This window comes from Typopeltis vanoorti, chromosome 15 (genome assembly GCF_054136105.1).
Source record: "Typopeltis vanoorti isolate ZY-2024b chromosome 15, IOZ_Tvanoo_1.0, whole genome shotgun sequence".
NCBI lineage: Eukaryota > Metazoa > Arthropoda > Arachnida > Uropygi > Thelyphonidae > Typopeltis > Typopeltis vanoorti.
The window spans coordinates 91,982,349-92,000,320 of record NC_143563.1 but is presented as its reverse complement, the minus strand read 5'-3'; the positions used below and the strand labels follow the sequence as shown (position 1 = coordinate 92,000,320).

Genomic DNA, 17,972 nt, shown 5'->3' with positions numbered 1-17,972 from the left:
GTTGCATGCTCACCCCCCACCAAACATTCTAGTGTCCCTGATGCTAAACTTTGGAACTCTCGCTGAATATTTTCTCATGACTCCTGACCCAAAATCCATTTAAATGCAAGCCATCCATATTATATAAATCCTTCCTCCCAAACTCACTTCACACCATTCCTCCTATACAATCTATACACTGACTCATTTGTGATCATCTCTGCATCTCAGCTCGCCTCCTCCTTAATGCTATCACAGAGACTAACAACTCTTCTGTCTTCTCACATTTGTTGTGATTACTACCCCCTCTCAGACTTCTTATACTAATGATTAAATTCATCTTATATCATTAAAAGCTAAATGACCAAGCAACTTGGAACAGATCCTTTTTTAGGTGTTTTAATCTAATCAAGAAAAACAAGCTTGTGATGGCATCAATGAATCTGGAGGAGAATTCTTGGATACTATTAAGTCACATAGGTATCAAACAGGAGTTCCTGTAACTGAAAAAGAAGTCTGTCACCTTTCACCACATCAGCAATATCTCCATCTTTCTCGGTTCTCCTAAGGATAACCTTCCATCTCTCAGTCTTCCAGGCATTACTAGATTCTCTGCTCTTGTAGCTTATCTTATTTTGGACAAACAGGAATATATGGTTTTATTCATCTTGAAGAATGTAAGTCTTATATTAAATATCATGAGTCTGAACAATCTGGACTTGCCAGGATGCCCAACATGCTATCTGCACTAAACAGAGTCACTCTGAACACACGAATTCTTCATAAAAGTTGTAGAACATCAGTATAAAGAAACGCATGAAACATTAACTTCCATTAACTTAAACAGATTCGAAGGGCTAGACCATGGGAGACAGGAGTGATCAGCTGATAAAAAGTACTAACTTACTTACTATCACACAGTAAATACAGAAGGCCTAATTTTATAAAGGAAATCAGGACCCCGGTCCACTGTTGATAAAGTGAAACATTCGTCAACAGAGGTAAAATTATTATGTATTTAAAAGATTGGTTTCTTGAGTATGAAAACCGACCTCTACAAGTTAATAATTTTGCAATTTTTATAAAGAATTATAGTTATTTTATAATCATTTATAAACAAATGTTTATAAATAATTTAGAAATATATAAGACAATAAGTTAAAAATTAAATTTAAAATACTGTATAATGGCATAATGGAGAAGCCTTAATGAGAAAACAAGGACTGTCTTGTCCATGATAACTGTCTGATTTAACAGGAATGTTTTTTGATTCACATTATCAATCCACAGCACTAATAATTTTTCCATTACTTCACTCATTGAATATGTTCTTTCCACTTCTGCTTTGCACAGACAATTCCTGCATGTGAATGCTTCATCTTATCTACACTGGTTACTATTGTTGAGACTAAAAACTGTTAACTTGACCCTCATTTGATTCGCTGCATCTAATTACTTCCATTTTTTCCTCAATGGTAAGCGATTTTCTCTCTCTCTCTCTTTTTTTTTAAAGGTGAGGAAGATGTTAAATCAGCTCTATGTTTAGAAGACATTTTTAATTTATTGCTTAAATACTAATATTAGTAAAACTTTCACTTTTTTTTTGGAAGTCCTTACAGCATGGATCACAGTGAACCAAAACCAACTCCTGAAATCTGTCATGAAACAAACATTAAAAATATTACCTCCTCTGAACACAAAAATTTATGTTTCCTCTTTCGCTTGGTGCATTACTTTATCTCCAAACACCTGAACCAATGAGTACTGCTCTTACATCTGAAGTGGTGCCCCTAAGAGGTCCCTACAAATACTGGATTCTACAGAATCCAGAGTGATTATTGTCCCCCTCCCTAATACACTTCCACTAACTTTCATCCAGGTTTATTTTCTGCTTCCTTCATCTTCTACAAATACTGCCGTGGCCACTGTTCATCGAAATTGGCATCAGTGACTCTCCCACCTCACATCAAATCCATTCAAATGCACTTGCTGCCTAATCAACTCTTCTTCACAGTTCATCTCTAACCCACAGAACAAATTTCTCATCGTTTATCCCTTCTGCCATTGCCTTCTGGAACAATCTCCTGCCTAATGTGTTTCCAAAGGAATACATATCTTTTAAGTTGTTTCTTCTGGCCCATGCAAAAAACATTGGGTAACACAAAAAGAAAAGAAACGTTACTCTCTCTTCTCTCATGTTACTGAAATGCTGCACGAAATGGAATAAGATTCAACAACCGTTACAACGTGCAAGAAAATTAATTTTTTTTTTATAAGACTTAGTGAAAATGCAATGTAAACTGATTAATCAAAACAATGATCTTACACCACTTAGTATTTCATCTTCTACCTTAGTTCTGTGGGATAAATATAGTAGGGTTTCTAAATTTCCAACATTTCTTAAGCTTCAAGAATCAGGAAAGGAATATTGCAGTACCTGAGAATTCCCAAAAATTTTATTGATTTAACATGAACAGTTTCGATTAAATAAGAATTTTTATGCTTATTTTAGTGATAAAACAGTATTATGATGAACTGTACATTTTAGTATATAGGTAAAAAAAGTAAAATTTAATTGGTAATAGATATATTAAAAAATATAACTAAAAGTTTGATTTAACAGTATAACTGAAAAAAATAAAAATAGACAAAAATATCGGTACAATGTACTTATAAATAACATTATATATTTGTTGGAAAAAAAAATAAAAATTTTTTTTTGAGATTAACATGAAAGAAATTCCAAATACGTACTAATAATGCTGGGGAAAAAAGTTAATACCAACATTTACATTTACTGACATAACAGAATTTCAAAAAACAAAAGGCCTTAATTTCTCAGTCTGAATCTTTGTTTAATTTAATATCCTTTTCTAATTCAAAAGTAAACTAGTTTATATTTTACACTATTAAAGAAATCATGCAATTCGGTGATGTTCCAGTTCTATGTGAAAGATATTTATATATCGGTTAATTTGAAAATTTCAGTAATAATATTTTTTTGCTATGTGAACTCTACACAGGTAAGTGTAGAGCCAAATAAAGAGATATACATTTCCCAACAGATTATGAATCTATTGGTACACAAAATAATATATTTAAAATGTCTATCATTTAATATAAGTTATTAATAAATAACCAATTGCCTTGAATCCAAAACTTACAATTAATAGCAACATAATTAAGAAAATTAAGATAAATGCCATGAAATAAGCTAAAGATTCTAGCAGAAATGACAGTAAAAGTGTACCACCACTTTTCTCCTATTACAGGATGCACCATAAGTTTTATAAATTATATAGGCAACAATTTTTAACAATTCTTTGATGATTTATTTATATAAATGACATGTTATGCAATGGGTATTACTCGTTCTCATGAATAAAAAATTTCATGAGAATGAGTATTTTATTGACAGATAAAAAGAAAATACAAACCAGCAGTATTCATTTACATTTATAAAACTTGAGGTTACATAAGAAACAAATTTTTCCTCCAACCATTTGCGAGGAAAAAAAAAAAGCCTTAAATATTTAATTTGCATTAAAAATTATGCAACAAATGATTTTTTACTTCATACTGTGACACTAATTACTTTAATTGGTGCATGAAATAGCAAGATGCCAATTTGGACTCTCATCTCCAAAATCTCAGTTCTAGTTTATTTATTGTATAGGTTTTCAAACTATCTTGGATAATGATGCTACATGAAGTATAATAATATCTACCTTTAAAATGTGAAGTCAAGAAAGGCAGAGTCTAAATAGTCCATAAGAAGTCCATAAATAGAAAAATTTATGAATAAACATACCATAAAAAAAAACCGGGTTATTACATTAAAAAAAAAAAAAAAAAAAAGAATTTATTGCATTACATTAAAATGTTTTTTAAACATGACTTCTATCCACAAAAGGTTGGGTTGTAAACTTACAGAACATTAATACCATAGGTTTTTTAATGTTTTTTATTTATTTATTTTTCTTTTTTTTCACAAAATGTAGAAACCATGCTCTCGAGCTACTTCAGGTAGCAGGCTGGTGCTCTCATACCAGGCAATGAAATTCATCTTCTCCCTAAGGACATTAATATAACATCAATACCCAGGGTGGAATTCAAACCCACAACCCGCTGGTTGGAGAGGAAGTATATATGTTCAGCCAGCCAGGCCTGGTTTGAAATGCAACTTTATCTTTTGATCAGTGTTCATTAAATGAAGTATATATTAAATAAAAAATAGCATAATCAAGGAAATGTGTTTACCACATTAGACATAAATCCCAAGATCATATGGGAAATCAGTTTTCCGATTGAATAAATGAAGGTACGGTTACATGGTGTCAATCAGAAGTTGGCTGACTCAGTGACTGGACATTTAAAGGTATGAAAATTGACTGTTCACAGTATTCTATAACAGCATTCTTTAACCTTTTTACACCTGCGAACTGGGGAAAATAGGAGAAATATTTCGCAGGCCAGCTGACAGCTAAGACAGAAATATAAACCAGTGTAGATAGTATTTTATTACTTTAATCCAATGTTATAAAATAATAATTTTTAGCTAGTGCGACATCTGCTGCTGCTTAGAGGTTAGAAATTTGATATACGTGGCTGGAGCATTGTTTCTGAGAGACGAAGAAATTTTTGGCCGACCGCCAGGAAATTTCTGCGGACTGGTGCCAGTATGTGGACCACAGGTTGAAGAACAAGGTTCTATAAGATATAGAAAGCAACGTTTAATAGCCTTTCCCATTACAAAACTGGCTGATCTCATTTGCCATTTAACCACCTTGAACCTGCTTTGTAATTCAATGTTTTAATGAACCTTAGTTTTAAATCCAGAGACACAATCCACAATCAAAACTGCTCAAGTTTTGGCTTTTAATGAAAGATATCTTAATCTAAGTGGATAGATGAAAATATCTTGCACATGGAGAAATAGGCAAACCAATCTTACAGCTGCTTATACATATTGCAAAACACGTAAAACAAAAGCTGTGAATATTTGGTTGCAAGATATAACAGTGCCAGAGTGGTCCAAAAAACAATTTATAGAAGGTGGCTTCAACCAAAAACTGCACCGAAGTCTGCAACATTAATAGGGCTAAGTCTGACTTTGAAAGGTGTAAATATAGAAAATGTGCCATCTGAGCCAATAGCAGCCACACATTCTAGTTTCTTGAAAAATCTATTCTACAGAATTTTGTTTTTGTCCATTTGTGCTCTCACTTCTGTCATCCAGATGATAGCAGTACTACATCATCACTTGATAAAGCAGCCCTCTTGGTATCATTTTCTCATCCAATTTCTGCACTGATGATGAAGGCAAATCACATTTGTCTTTACTTAGAACACTACTTTACATGCTTCTCCAGGCCTTCCACCAGAAAGGCATCAAAATAATCTGGATACTAGAAAGGCTTCTGGTCCTGATGGTGTCCTACCAATTATGTTCATGAAGGTAGGTTTGTGGAAAATAATTACTTTCCAATTAATTATTTCACTAAGTTCTGACTGGTCACAGGTACTGGTGATCCATTTCTCTGCCAAAACTGCAATCAGTTCCTAAAACAATGTTGAATATAGTTTCACAACCAATATTTTAAACTCAGTCCAAAATGTGGTTCAGATCAGGACTCTGTGCTCCGTCTCCAACCATTTATATTCTCATTTCTTTATTACATGCCACCAACCTTGCAGTATAACATCATATGTCATCATGCTGATACTGAACTGGATTGTTTCTTTACTGATAAAATAATCAAGAACCTCAATCTAATGTTTGGTGTTTATTTCTCTGAATAGTATGATAAAAATTCCTAGTTCAAAGTAAGAACAGCATTTGCAAGTCAGAATAGCATCACATTTGCAGTTAACATATAAGGTGATATGGTAATTAGTTCTTCTGGAAACACTGTACCCAAACACATCCAAGTATATATTGTCATTCAATCAACTTTCTGGTGAGATATGCAAATTGAATGAGGGAAAATTGGAGTGATGTTTGGCTTTTAGCAGCCCTTCAATGGAAAACAAGGTTATGGATTAAGAAGTTATTATATTATACAAAAAAACTATTGGTACATAATCAGAAATGTACCAATAGTTTTTTGAGTAGAATTGAAAAAAAATTATACTGAATATATTATCCAAAAATGTAACTAACAGTGTTTAAAAATAAATTTTTTCTCATGTTTCTACACAATTTGGGACAAGGAACTTGTTTACATTAAAGAGCTGTGGATTGTATTCCTTGGGAAACACATAAGATGGAGGATTGTTCCAAAAGGCAGCAGTGCAAGGGATGAATGAAGAAGAGGAGAAATTTGTTCTGTAAGTATGGAGATGTGCTGTTAGAGAATGGTGGTTAGTTACTGCATATGAATATTCAATGGTCAAATGGATTTGTGATTTCTATATAGTCAGAAGTTGTTTGGAGGTAAGTGATGCCCTGAGTGAAAAAGAAAACCTCCTTTTTAGAGGCAATAACTGTAATAATGTTTGTGCCGAGAGAGAGAGAGAGAGCGAGAGAAAATTGAGGTAAGTGTCATCTCAAGACAATAAATATCATCATGCATGGAGATTTGGGTTTTGTCAAAAGTGAGGCTAAAAGAGAAGGGTTCTTGTTTTGTGTGAAATAAGACAGTTGCATTTTGCTTGCATTGAAATTGACAAGATTATCCAAATCCCACTGGTGAATGTTTTGGAGATCTGTATTTAAGGCGGTAGTAGTTGAGGCTTATAGAGTAGAGTTCTGAACCTGAGTAATTTATTGAATATATATAAAACCACAATATCCTTCTAAATATGCTATTTATAACATGAGGACAATCCCTGGAAGTTACGCAAGGAAGCAGTGAGCAAGAGAGTGAGGAGTAGTTTGTTTGTGTGGAGGGTGGTGGAACCGTGGAATTCATTGCCTGAGAGAGTGGTTGGAGCAAGAACGGTCAATGAGTTCAAGGAGTGGTATGATAAACTTTGTGTTTCCTAAAAACGACCTCCCACGATGAGTCTTTTGACTCCATGGAGGCATGGGTAATAACAATGAGTAAAACAATTTAGTTTGCCTGAGAGAGTGGTTGGAGCAAGAATGGTCAATGAGTTCAAGGAGTGGTATGATAAACTTTGTGTTTCCTAAAAACGACCTCCCACGATGAGTCTTTTGACTCCATGGAGGCATGGGTAATAACAATGAGTAAAACAATTTCACAAAGTAGTGACTGAAAAAAACTTAAATTCAATCTTCATATTGCATAAGTACAGTCAATAAAAGAAAGGCAAAGTTCATTACCTGACTTGCTGCTTGTCTCAATTTCACCTATCAAGAAAAAAATATGAAAATATTACCTTACTTTAATGTATGTGAAAAAAAATATGAAAATATTACCTTACTTTAATGTATGTGAAAACTAAAAATCTGAAGCACTGAAAACACACACGCAAACGCACGAGTACTAAAAATAAACATGGGGGGGTAACACTGAGTGCATTTTTTGAAATGGAAATTATTGACTGATACATTAAATGTTTCTGGTTTTGTATTATTCTGAGATTGTTTTTCATGTTATATTCAAATGTTAATAAAATCATATTTTAAAGCAAATTTGTTTTGTGCTTGTTTTTACTCTATACATAACATAGTAAGGGTGCATATTGTTTCGGGAAACTTTTGCTTCATTTTAGTACCCACACACATGCTAAGTCACAGCGTAAATGTATTTCTTATAGCAGGTCTTGGTCAAAACGTTTGAAAAAGACTGTTAGATGATTTATCTCCAGTCTGCAGCCAAAAGACCATTTAAAACCCATTAAGGCAAGGAGTATGGTGCGTGGTTGGTGAAGGGATCACATCTATCATCACATCAGAAAGGTTAAATCACTTTCAGATGATAAACTGTTCTTATCCTAGAATTAGAATCAAGAACTTATTAGAACAAACATTCCAGGAAATGCACAAACAAAATTAACATTATAGTTGTGTTCTTCACATCGATAGCCGAAATATTCATGCTAGGCGCTCGACAAATTGTATCATCTGATATTGCCCATTGGGTGGGACATGATGTTATATGTGCTTTGCAGAGAAATCAAAGCAAGGATTTTCCTTTCAGGATATATATATATATATATATATATATATATATATATCCACACACACACAACATACATAACTAAGAGAATTTATATGTTTGTTTTTAATTTCTAAAGGTGGGGATAATTATATTTCAAGCTGCATTGATCAGGTATGTATCATTTCCACATAACTAACATGTCTCCAGAAATGTATGAATACAAAGAAATTTCTTAAAGACAGGTATCCATTAATTTACAGTTGTGATATTATGGGTGGTGCAATAAATTAATATGGCAGGGCCTGCCATAGTAAAATAGTCTAAAAAAACCTTTTCAAATAATGAATATGGAAATTTTCATTAGCAAGGCTTATTTGGTTTTTGGAAATCACCTGTAAAAAAAAAGTGGCGTAATAAAGAATTGCAAAGATTTATGAAAAATCTGCATTTCCGAACCTGGTGATGAATCAGACTTTATTTAAAACTGAAATAGGTGAGAAATATTATATTACAGTATTCTGAATTTTCCATAAATGACGTAAAATAGGAATTATCAGATTATTTTATGACTGCCACATTCATTACGTAAGCAGTAATATACAAAATACAGGCAATCAAATAACACAAATTATCCTGGAAAAAATTTTATTTAGCATGCCATCTAACAATGATCGCCCATAAGACAGGCAGCAGTTCATGTGTACATCTCTCCTGGTCCTGTTTTGTTTATTTTGGAACACAGATGTGCTGTGTATTTGTATCAACTATGAATTCTTTAGAACTATACACGCTTAGAAATCAGAGGAATCCCTGATTGCTTATGTTTTCTTTTGATGTTTTTGTAGATAGCTTACGGTGGTATAATCATAAAACAGAAATACTGCTAGATATTCATATATACTTGATTTGGTGTAGAAAAAAAAATCCATTTATATAATATTTTAAAAGGAAATACTATACAAACTCAAAACAAGAAAACATTACTTTTGGGATATTTTCTATACCAAGAAACCATGAAAGATTTCCCAATTTATAAATTGGGAAAATCATAAATTAGTTTTCATATTCATAAATAAAAAACAAACTTGAAAATTGTGTGCCATATGTAGGTGTGTGTATGTATTGATGAATGTATAAAAGTGTGCCTGCCTGATATAAACAAGACATAATACATGGTCAAGTGAGTCCTTGCCAGATATATAATGTGAGAGACAGTATGGTGTATTTCACACATTACATATCTGGCAAGAGCTCACTTAACAAATGTCTAAGTTATGTCCAACATGATTAGAACCAGCAATAACAAAGGATATCCCCTATAACATCACTTGCACAAGAGTTGTCCACACACACAGATTTTTTTTTTTTTACAGGCCCTTCTGTTTTTCATGTGGGAGTAATAATAGTAATAATAAAAAAAAAGTTACTCCCACCATATTGGAGCAGTTAAATTATATTTTGCTTTTCACTGAAATTCACTGTTCCAATATCAATTTCAGTTTCCCTATTCTACTCAGTCTTAAATATTAAGTTTCATTAAAATCAAGTAATTTTTGGCAGTTTCATGCAGATGGAGAGAAAAAAAAAGATGTTTCAATTTTAGATTGGATGCGCACACAATGCATCTTGCTTTCGGCAATTTAATATCATCTACGATGTCAAGTACTAAGCTTTGCCAACTAGATGATGCAAAGAATCATCTTTTCAGAACTAATGCCTATTATATTCTCAATGCTTATATGCTCATTATTTCACATGCATAATTTTCAGCTTTTATTCACTTACACCTGTAACAGTAAACTGGCCTCAAAGAGAATGGAATTCTTGTGTTTGTATACCATATGCAGTATCAGAAATAAGGGGACCGAGCATGTGTACATTGATCAAGTTGATATGTCATATCCCCACGTGTCCCGAGGTCTGACATACGCCAGTTTACAGGCTGAGATTAACTATGTGAGTATGGCCAGCAGAGTGCCATGAGCATCAAACGATTGTTCCCTTTCCAACCGTGCTCAGACTTGCTTAAGTTTTTGCTTGAGTCATTAGTGGAAGAGACCAATCAACCAACCTTTATTGGTGATCAAGTTGATATGCTCAAAGATAATTGGCGAATTGGTAACTAACATCCTCAGACAACAAGTGAAACTTGGTTGTCTGAGGATAATACACCATCAAGAATAGAAAAGGAGGAAGAGAGAATTTTCTGAAAGGATTGGAAGGTCAAGAGAGGAGGAGGAGTGCTGTTAACAATAACAGAGGAATTATGTCCTTTAAGAGTGAAAGTGGAAAATGGTAATACATGTGAAGATTATGAAACTGATGTGAGATTGACATCAAGAGAACAGTATATCGAAAAGGATGTTGTGTTAGGCCATGGAATGGGGAGGAACACTGAGTGTGAAATGTTCAGTAAAATTAGTTGGACACATAACAAGAAGGCAATCCTAATGATAGATTTTGAAATATAGAAGTGTGGAATGGAAGAAAGAGATAGTGCAGAAACAAGGACAGCAAATTTGTTCTGAGGGATAACTATCTTAAACAGCATGTGATAGAAGTGACATGAGGTTTCAGGTGTTGGATTATGGTGATATCCATAATTTTCTTCTTCTATAGGTTCTCCATTACGATGCATTTGATATTTTCAAATGCATGTCTTGTTAATGCTGAGTTTCACAAGAAATTTATTATAACAGTTATTCAATTTGATCAGGGAATCATGCAGGCTTATACTGGATTTATTTAAAAGTATAACACCATCTGCATAAAGTAAAGAACTGAGATTAACATCTCCAATTTTGATATCAGGTATAATACCACTTTCCTTCATAATGTGATCCATATAGATAATGAATAAAACATGAGATAATGTTGTCTGACACTAGATTTAACATCAAACCATCTTGCTGTACTTCCTTCAATTCTAACTATTCTTCAATTACAACTCAAAGACTAAGTATTACTTGATATAATGCCCACTAACACTATATAACTGGAGCATTTTGAATAGCTTTTCTCTTGGCACCTTGTCATATGCCTTTTGCAGGTCTACAAAAAAATACAATCTTTGTTATATTCCCACGATTTCTCAACTACTTGTCATAAAGTGAAACATCCCGATGGCCACTATTTGGCCAGAATCCAGCTTGTTCTTCACAAAGCTTCCCTTTCATAATCCTTCTCAACAGTTTCTCAAGTATACTTTTATAAATCTTGAGGGCTTATACCAGATTTATTTAAAAGTATAACCAAAAGAATAACACTCAGTAGGACCTCTGTAATTCTCACATCGTTTTATTTCCCTTTTCGTATACGAGTACTATGAGAGCACTACTTCAATCATCTGGAATTCGTCCTTGTGTCCAAGTCTTCTGAACTATGCAGTGTAGCCACTGGAAGACGTCAGCATTTATGGTCTAATATCATCTACTCCTGCTGCCTTTCCACATTTCAGGCTTGTGATTGCTATTTCTACTCCAAGTATATAGATGTATTCCTGCTTGCATGTCTGTTCAGTGTTTTTTACCACTGTGCTGGCATTGATTCTTTCATTTAGCAAAAGTAATTACCACATACATAAAAGATATCCTTTTCTCCAGTTTTCATGTCATCTTTATCAACTCTAATTCCTTTTACAGCACTCTTTCCTTCCTTTTTCAGCTTTTCCCACAATCTCCAGAATGTCTTGCCACCTTCCTGATATTTATTTTTTATGTTCTTACCAAAGTCTTCCCATGACTTTTATTTAGCTAGTTTTATAGTGTTTACCTTTCTTACATTTGTCTATGTATTTCCTAAGAGCACAAGCTGACTTATTTGCTATGAACTTCTGATATGCTTTCTTCTTTTCCTCTTTAACTTCCTGTGTCCACCATGGAGTTCTGATTTTCTCTCATTGCAGACAACCTCTCCACATGCCTCTCTGGATAAATCAATGTTTTCTTCAGGCTTGCCACTGAATCTCCAAGATTTGGTTCCTGTTCTCAAACTCTTTGATTTTTTCTTCAATAATGTTTGTGCATTTTAGTCTACAGTTCATATCTGAGAGCTGCTTAACGTTCATTCGCTTTAAAACTTTCTTATATGTTCTTCTTCTTTTCAATATGAAATTCAATTTTATCCTGCTCAAGACTAAATGGTGATCACTTCTATTTCAAATCCTCTTTACACTCTAGTGTCCTGCATCAGTGAGAAAAATCATTATCGACAATAATGTAGTCAATAAGACTTTTTCTTCTTCCTTGCCACTTCTCTTCATGTGAATTTCTGCACATTTTTATGTTGTAATTGTGTTAGTAATAACCAGTCCATGTTCTGAGTAGAATTCCAACAGGCATTTGCGATTATTATTAGCTTGGCTCTAAGTTTTCCCAAAATATTTCTTGTATGTCTGACAATCATTTTCTACTCTGCTATTTAGTTCCTCAACAAGGACCATCTTTTCCTTTTTACTTGTGTCAGTTGCTTTCTTTCAAGCCTTAAAAAATTTCTCCACTTCTGCCTTAGTAGAATCTTCTATGCGACCATAGGCACAAATAAGTCTCATTATCCACATCAGTTTATTGCCTGCCATTCAAGAAGATTAGCCTTGTATTTAGTGTTGAATGCTATAACTGCTATTTTTTTCCCCTGATTGTTATTGCCTGAATATAGCATTTTTCAGGCAATAACAATCAGGGAAAAGAAGTAGGCTATAGCATTTATTTCTTAGAAAGATCTCACCAGTTTTTGTTTTTTTATATTGTACTTATCCAATTACTCAGCCAGCTATATTTCTTTGCCATTGAGGCTTATGTTGGTAGTATAGTACCGATCTTGAACTCTGGTGATGTTCAGTTGGGTGCGTTTCAGGATTTGTTCCGGTAGCCGAATTTTCACTGAGCAATGCCCCAACCGACATGAATTCTGTCATGTTGAATCTTTCCTCTCCCATCATGTTGTGCCATCATTTTAAATTGTGGATTAAGCCAATAAGAATACAATTTGGTCAGCTAAGTCCCAAATTGCCAGCCCATCCTCATTCGTTCAGTATCCAGGTAGATACCTAACAGGGTACACCACAAGAAGGTGAGGCTATATGGAGGTCTGCTCTCATTTGTACAGCTCTGACACTTAAGCACCCCCCTCCCCAGTATCCACACATGGATACAGTGCTCATATCTGTTTGTCAAGTTTTCATTGTGATGTGGAAACACTCGAGAGTATGCAGCAGAGATAAATGACTTCATTGATATCAGGAGCCTGGAATGTTGTTTTTACAGTTTCCAAATATAGACCGCAGTTCCTCGCAACAGCTATTCAGCAAAAAATTTCAGTAATCAAGCAAATTCCATTCTCAGTGGCTACAATCCAAAAATCACATCTCACATTCAAGACATTTCAACTTATTGCCAGTAGAAATTTCTTGAACAATACAAACTGCTGCAAGAATTCTCTCAAATTTGTATGCCTGATCACAAAGAAGATGTTATAGTTTCTCTACGTCCTCCAAATCTTTAACCTCAACAATGAATTAATGTTACCCAAAATATGGGAATATGTTAATTACATGTGTATTACTTAAATTTTATTTATAATTTTTGTTTAGTATACCAACCACGTAACATTTTATCTGGCACTCTTGTGACTGTATACAAAAAGGCAACCACTGTTACAAGATATAGTTTCAATTTATTTCAGTTTTCCCATTTTCTTCTCTGAACTAGTGATGATTTGCAATACACACTCTGAAACAATTGTGTGATGCAAGTTTCGTTTGTTAAATAATCCTTACTCCAGTTACGTGTTTATTTGACAAATAAGTAAAATGCTCATCTCTTAAACATTGCACTACATGGAGACTCAAAATCAGAAAGTTTACAAAATAATTAGGCAACTGCTGAATAATCATAAATCAATGCTAAATTTTAATCTGAATGATTTGCTTAACAACAAAATATAAAAATATTATTTGTGATCAATTTGATTTTTGATCACAAAACTAATGTAATAAAAAGAACTAACATTGGGTTTATTAGTTGTAAAGATTTGATACAACTATATACTAACTAGCTTCGCCACGTTAACTAGTGACTTCATCTGGGTTTGGATGAACATACAAATATAAATAAACAACAAGCGTTGATTATGAATCAACATATTACTAAAAAAATACTGAACACGTAGGAACTGTTACACAAGTACAATGGAAATACGTGGAGCGTGGATGTATCATACTTATGTAATATTCCTTGTATGTTCATCCAAACCCAAATAAAGCCAGTAGTTAACATGGCTAAACTAGTCAGCAACTAGTTGTATCAAATCTTTATGACCAATAAACCCAGTGTTATTTTTATTATAAAAATATTATTTCCTAAAAGGAAATCAATGTAGCTAGGTAGCACAAACCCAACCAAGTTAAATTAAATTTTATAATTTTCTCCAGCAAATTCATCAGCTTATTTTAATAATTGTGCTTTATAGTTTTTGCTAGCTAGATTAAACAAACTTTACTGTGTTAATTATTGCAATATTAATAATTTGCATTTAAGGTACAACGAAAAAATTATCATGTAATTTCAAGAGCAATACAATAAGAACTAATTGAAGTAACAATGCAATTTTATAAATTAATTTACTTGGGATCCTACAACCCACACAACTTTTAAGTGTTATTGGTTGTCTTGTGTGTAAATGATATAAGATTTGAAGCTGGAAACTCATTTAGGAAGAGTGTTCCCAAATGAGTTTTTTAGTTTTCAAGGAATTGACTTTAAAATATATTCTTGGTTTAATCTTTAATCCTTAATCCAAGTGTAAGACAGAGTTTGTACATGAAGTATTTTCACAACTTGGCTACTTGTATATAGAAGATAACTTAATTTCCCATAATACAAAGCACTCACTTTTCAGACATATATAATGCTATGCACATAGTTTCCCCATATACAAGTAGCGAAAAGGTGTATCACCTTATTATTAAATTCTTCTGGATCAGAGACAGATGTTTAAAGTTTTTCATTTGGTTATACTATAAATTAAAGATACCAAGAAATTATATTCTTGGTTTAATCCTTAAACTAGGATTAAACTATTAAAGCAAGAATTGACTAATTTCATGTGAGTTGAGCCCAACAAATATAATTGCAACTTGCACAACAAGAAGCAGCAGAATGTACAAAATATAATTTTTTTTTCTATTTAATAAAAATTTTTTAAATAAAATATTTTGTAAGAAAACACAGATGCAGCACTGCTAATTACTTGATGAAATTGTACTAACTTATAGAATCCTTCATTTAAAAATCAGGTAGAGGTATTGAAAAAGTACATTTTTCATGTGGTAAGTAAGGTTTTGCATAATTGCTTGAGTCCTGCATGAGTAATAAATTATTCCTTATGTTTTAGGTGCAGTTAGAATTGAAGGAAATACAGGAAGATGATTAAATGTTAAATCTAGTGTCAGACAAGGATATACATTATCTCCTCACTAATTCATTATCTATATGGATCACATTATGAAGGAAAGTGGTATTAAACCTGATATCAAAATTGGAGATGTTAATATCAAATCTTTGCTTTATACTGTATCTATTGTAATAGATACAGTACCTGTTGTAATAGATATGATATGAAGGTCAGCAATAATAAGACAAAGACAATGAAAATAGCCAGAAGCACTGAAAATATCAACTGCATTGTGAATGGAGAACCTACAGAACAAGTAAAACATTTTGGCTACTTAGGCATGATTTTTAGTGAAGCTGATAAATTAAACATGGAAATGGACAACAGAATCAGCAAAGCTGGTATGGGAGGAAGTCAACTGAATAAATTTATATGGAATAAGAGAGAAATCAGTCAAAACACTAAACACAAGAGTGTTCAAACCAATTTTAACTTATGGATCTGAGAGCTGGGTTAGGAGTAAAACACTTGACCAAAGATCAGAGACCGCCAATATGAGAGGTCCGAAAAAGATGCGAGAGCATCAATGGCAATATCATATTAAAAATGAGGATATTAGGAAAGAACTTGAATGTGTTAACAGAGCTAATCTCAGGTGGTATGGTCACTTAAACTGAATGGGAGAGGAAATATTAGCAAAACAAGTGTTCTCTGCCAGGTTGGCAGGAAAAAGACCCAGAGGAAGACTAAGATATAGCTGGATTGATACAGTAAAGTGCCCTAGAAGATAGAAATATAAGATCTGACAATTTTGGAGTCTTGGCAGGTAACAGATTGATTTGGAGGAAAATTGTAAATAGGAAGTTAGTAATGATGTAAATTTTTCATCTAGTACTATCATATCCTGTACATACCTTGAGGGTACATGTCAGGAATTTCATGATGATGGTTATTGAAAATAAATATCTTACTGGTTTATCAAAAATTACATATTTCATCAATTATAAAGAATAGAAATCATCAGAGAAAATAACAAGCAAGTTTTATACAAGCATTCTCACATGATCGTAATTGTTACATCAAATAAACCTAGAGCCATTTTTGGCAAATACACTGCACTATATATAGTTTATTTATTGTTGTTGGTAGCATAATTTTGTTGACAAAAATTCTTATGTTGTCCTCAAACAAACAGAGTGTTTGAAATTAAAATTGAAACAAACCCTACATTTTAATACAAAATTCAAATATAAGATTTCATGAAAGTCCATACAATAAGAGTAATTGTGTGGGATTCTGAAGCAGTTTTCTGCTAAAAATTGCCTAAGTGAAACCAAACCAGAGATGACAAATTTTAAAATCTGTTGTATAATAATTGTTTATGGGCAATGTATAGTATCCAGAACTTAGAATGGAAATGTATATCATGATCTATTAATTGAAAACTGCAGCCTCTTAGAATGAGGACGTACATCCGATTTCTAAGTTGTGGAGACTATACATTACCAATGAACAATTTTAAACAATCATTTTCATGAAATATCTTAAAAGCAATCTACTTATGATGTCAAGACAATTGACAACAATGTGCACTCACACATTCAAGCACTGAGAGCTCTGAATGGTATGAAATTATTTAACACTCATACAAAAGTGATAAACAGGTATCAGCCATCCCACCAAATTGTCTTACTTTAGTTGTAATTTTTATTGAAGTACTAACTTATATTTATTGGTAAATGTTTCCTTCCATGAAACTGAACAAATCTAAAACTAATCATCATCTGTAAATTGATTTATCATCTTTGGAAGCCCATTCAAAAATGTTTTTTTGTCTCTATGGTCTTTGACTTGCACTACAGTAAACTCATAAGAACTACAAGAAGTTTATAGTGAGTAGTGAGCAAGCACGCTTTAATGGTGTTTGCTAGTGAGAATTGACTGTATCAGCCATCCCACCTTGCATAGTTATCTTCAGCTGTGCTATTCCTGCCCAATTCTGGGTATGGAATATAGACCCTAAGGCTTGTAATCTGGCCACTATATCCAAGACACTGAACTACTGTAGTATAAAATAAAACAAATAATAATACAGTTTAAAAATCATTACTGATTATTTAGGTGCCCAAAAGATATTTTTATATCTAATTATTTTGATATTTTGTTTCCATGTTGAGTTGATCTTTGAATACTAAGAAAAGTTTCTTCTGGTAACAGGGTTCCCCCCCCCCATCCTCCTTTTGCTCTCTGCACATAATAAACTATAAAATGCACATCTGGTCGATTGGTAGAGCCTCTGCTATTAATCACGCCCAAAAACTTAAGCAAGTTTCAGCGCAGTTAGTAGTTGGAGGGGGTTCCAATCGTTCGATGGTGTTGGCCCACTCTCCCTCGGGATAAAGGCAATTCCACGGTCATCCTCATCTCTGAAGATTACCACAACAAAATGCTTCAATTACTTGAAGATAATTCAACATATTCAATTCTTCAGGAAGATCCTACAAGAGAATTACAAAACTGTACAAACAACTT

The 17,972-nt window shown here is 33.1% G+C and overlaps 1 protein-coding gene across 3 annotated transcripts in view; it reads right to left on the bottom strand.

The window, feature by feature from the left end:
* LOC150098974 (chromobox protein homolog 3-like) overlaps nucleotides 1-17,972 on the bottom strand; it is a 134,905-nt gene that overhangs the window by 42,867 nt on the left and 74,066 nt on the right. For all 3 annotated transcript variants that reach the window (XM_090404873.1, XM_090404874.1, XM_090404876.1), the window contains one exon: nucleotides 7,268-7,294. In XM_090404873.1, coding sequence (XP_090260999.1) covers nucleotides 7,268-7,294 — 27 coding nt within the window. The remainder of the gene's footprint in view (nucleotides 1-7,267; nucleotides 7,295-17,972) is intronic.